The 3,780-nt window shown below is 29.2% G+C and overlaps 1 protein-coding gene across 1 annotated transcript; it reads right to left on the bottom strand.

Moving 5' to 3' along the window:
• Window positions 1–203: 203 nt before the first annotated feature.
• Window positions 204–3,181, bottom strand: LOC146922410 (acyl-acyl carrier protein thioesterase ATL3, chloroplastic-like). The gene is made up of 5 exons (XM_085710831.1): window positions 2,940–3,181; window positions 2,214–2,314; window positions 1,674–1,786; window positions 569–664; window positions 204–487 (listed from the first exon to the last, which is right to left on the bottom strand). Exons 1-5 carry the CDS (start codon window positions 3,155–3,157, stop codon window positions 371–373), a joined length of 645 nt encoding a protein of 214 aa, XP_085566957.1. The 5' UTR covers window positions 3,158–3,181; the 3' UTR covers window positions 204–370.
• Between the last annotated feature and the right edge of the window lie 599 nt (window positions 3,182–3,780).

The raw sequence follows: 3,780 nt of genomic DNA, 5'->3' as shown, positions 1-3,780 counted from the left end.
TGAAAATTGTATAATATATAGTTTGGTGATATGTGCATTGTGGAGTCTTTGCTTGAAGTTCATGCATTCATAGTCATGTTGAGTCTTTATGACTGTTATTTAATATCCAACAATATAAATAGGGGATTCGAAGAATCCTAACCGTTGCTTACTTTTCTTCAACCAAAAACATGTAAACTTGTTCTGTTGCAAACAGATAAAAATTGCAAGCTTCTAACCCTTTACTCTTTTATTATATCGTCAACTTTAAAAATAAGTAACGCGAATTGTTTAGACGAAACGACAATTCATGTGGATACGATACACTACCTATCACTTTATTACTTGGTAAACGTTTTGGTACACTTGCCTAATCCGCACATCAAATACATTAAGACTCACTGCTATAAGAAAATTTTGCAATTTTAGACTTAAGATCTGCCGGAATTCTAACAGGACGATATTTTTTATTGAGCATCAGCGTTGTGCTCCTGGCTTCCAAGATAGGCTGTCATCAAAATCACCAAATATTAACAAATATTTTCAAAGATGATAAAACGAAAGTAAATAGTAAGTGATGGAAATAGACCTCATTGTTTGGTAGCTTATAAATGAAATGATCAAAGTAAACTCGAGCAGCTGAAAATCCAGATATCCTAACCTTAACAACAAATTTGTCTCCATTCTGGTTGCAAGTTTTAAAAAACCATAAGAAACATTAGCGAACAGAGATATATTACTCAATATATGATATCCATTTATAGTGTATTGTGAAATTCTAGCAAATTTAAAATTTTTGACAATTCAATTATGTTATCCTTGACATTTTATGCAATTTATAGTTTATTTAGATGGGACAATTTTGGAATAAATACTTTTTTTGACAAAAGGTTTGGAATAAATACTTGGCAATGCACTTTATAAGCTTAAAAATATAATGACCAATTTGTAAAATATGCAAAATATATATGGACTAATGTGTACTAGTGTGAACATGGATAATAGATGAACTAGTTTGCTTAATTTAAAAGAATTATAATAATCAATTTGAGATTCAAATTTTATAAAGTACTAAGGAAAGAATTTCAAATTACTAGATATCTTTGTGAAAATATTTGATATTTTCAATTCATGTTGCTCTTTTAAGAAAAGGTTATCAAATTAGTTCGCATATAAACAAAATATCTTCATTGTGAATTTCATGAATGTATCATCAGTTGATGAACTTTTATATTTTCCCCATTACAATGAGTCATTTTAAAAGTCTCTAGTCTCCTTCTTAAAAAAATAAACTATCACAAATTTCAGTAAATAAAATGTCAGTTAAGCTACATGAAATGGCTTCTGTAACTTTCAGGAACATATGCCAACGGTTGTAAGTCTCTAGTCTCCTCCGTTATTTATTATACGTCCCCTTCTTTAATTTTTAACAAAAATATAAACTAACATACAAAGTAATTAGACCTTAGTTTTTATTATTTAAAAACTTCTAACTCTTGCTTTGAAAAAATACTTTATATTATATTTTCATTTTAAATATTCTCTAAATTTATCATTCATAAAATAATATTTTACAAAACTTAAATTACATTGTAAAATAACATTATTTTTAAAAATTATTATGTTATTGAAACATACTCTTCATGCATTATTCCTAGAAAACAAAAACGACCAAGGATTTTGTTGTGACTTACTCTTAGAGGACCAATGAATTTGAGGGATAGTTTTGACATGGCAAACGCATAATCTCTAGCATCCAAGATATCATCACAATTAAAACCAATGCTTTTTAAGAATTGATGACGACCTGATGAAGATATTTATATAAAATTATCAATTTATGCAAAACAAAAGCTTTTATTTGAATTCTATAAAAATTCAGAAAAATACATTAATGTATTTGTACAAAACAAAAAACTTTCCTTTGAGCATAATGTGTCCCAAGTAATCATCATTCTTGATTTTGAACACAAGTTTTATGCGACGGTTCAAAATCCAAATGTTTAATTTATTGAAAAATGATATTTGGACATCCATTTAGTGACAACTTTTGTGACAATTCTCTATCGTATACTCACATTATTTACTTTATCTCTCTATTGTTATGGTTTCCTTACAAATAACTATTTTTCTTTGTAAATTATGATTGTCAAATAAGCTGTCAATCAAATTGGTTGTTGAAATAACACTCTTCTTTTTAAAACATCACCAAGAAGTAACTCATGAGTTGTCACCTTGTTGGCAATAACAAGCATAAACAGAATTGTGGACCACACCGTATTGATCCAATTCATAATCGCGAACATGTAGTTCCACCTCAAAGAAATCATTCATTCTGTAAAATGACAAAGTCAAATGAGTATAATTACATGCTTGTGATCATATATTACAAAAAGTGTGAACTTGCAACAAGAAGAATGTTATATATGATCCGAAGGTTGAAAAAGTTTACATCATCCAATTTTATGTCACTTTGCAATAGCAATCAAATGTTAATTGTTTTTTTCTTTTCTTTCTTTCTCAATTCTTGTATAAAATATTTTCTTTTAAATTTTATCCAGCTCATGGTGTCCTTATGGGTCACGGTGACTCGATAGGTATCTGTTGATAGAAAAAAAAAAAAACACGTTTAATTTCTTTTGTTTTTGTTGAAGCAACATCGATCAAATCACATTCTTACCTTCGGGGAAGCTAAGTATCTTAAGCTTTTATTTACAACGATTATATGAGAGATGTCAAATTAAAATAACATAACTGACATGTATATATAAGGAGTAATGAAACACATATTTCACTTATATATAAATCGAAATAATCCAGAGTTATATATGATCAATCAGTTGTGAAAATAGAAACCACAATTTAAAGTTTTCAACTTCACCATAAGAGGAAAAAATAAAAATAACAATTAATGTATAATGAAGCATAAACAAGGTTTGTGGGCAAGAAATTACATGTACCTTTCTCTCTCGTTGATATCATGGAGTGGTAAAGAGGAACCATCATTACTCACACAGAGAACTCTCTGGAATGCAGGTGAGTTGAATGCCTTCCTGGGAATCAGAGAAGTTGGAGATTTACTGCAGAGCGGAAACGACTTAGTATTAAGGAGTAATGGGGAAAGTAACCCCATGGTAGAAGAATGGTTAGAGCAAGGAAATGAAAATAGGTGCAACATTTTGTGTTTTTTGTTTTGTGAGAGTTCAAAAAGTAGTGTTGTGAAATTTAGAGTTTGGGGTGGGCGTTATATATAGAGCAAGTTTGCTTAGTCACAAGCATTTAAAATAGGGTGTTCAAAACCGAACCAATCTAATAGAAAAACCACCAATCGAACCAATCCAAATTGAGACCGCAAAAAACCGCATTTGGTTCGGATGTAATCGGATTATTTTCTTGCTCAACCGCATGGTTTGGTTTGGTTTGCGGTTTTCATTTTACCAACCAAACCAAACCAAACCAAACCAAACCGCAACATAAGAATAATGTTAATTAAGCATATCTCACCTAGACTAATACTCATAGAAATTCAATGGAAACTTTTATAAAATGACATATTTTTTCTCTTGTTAGATTCCTTTTTTGCTTTTTATTTAAAAAAACGTATTTATGTGCTACTTAAAATTTTAGAGAATGATAAAATTATAGTCTTTTGCATTTCTTACAAAATAGGATTACGTTTTGTTCATGTTTTTAACTTGGTCTATGTTGTTGGAAACATTGTAAAATAAAAATGAAATTTCAATATTTGATGAAATTTAAAACATTGTTGAAAATATGTTGTGTTTCAGCTTTTTAACTTGA

Source organism: Medicago sativa, chromosome 5 (assembly GCF_051527215.1).
Source record: "Medicago sativa cultivar Bolivia chromosome 5, Bolivia_mono, whole genome shotgun sequence".
Lineage (NCBI taxonomy): Eukaryota > Viridiplantae > Streptophyta > Magnoliopsida > Fabales > Fabaceae > Medicago > Medicago sativa.
This window is presented reverse-complemented; position numbering and strand designations above follow the sequence as displayed.

Excerpts from the sequence above, each read along its gene's own strand:
- LOC146922410 (XM_085710831.1), bottom strand. The coding sequence starts at position 3,157 with ATGTTGCACCTATTTTCATTTCCTTGCTCTAACCATTCTTCTACCATG. Across the intron at positions 665-1,673 it reads AATTCATTGGTCCTCTAAGA|AATGGAGACAAATTTGTTGT; the intron begins GTAAGTCACAAC and ends ACTTGCAACCAG. Across the intron at positions 488-568 it reads ATAAGCTACCAAACAATGAG|CCTATCTTGGAAGCCAGGAG; the intron begins GTCTATTTCCAT and ends TTTTGATGACAG.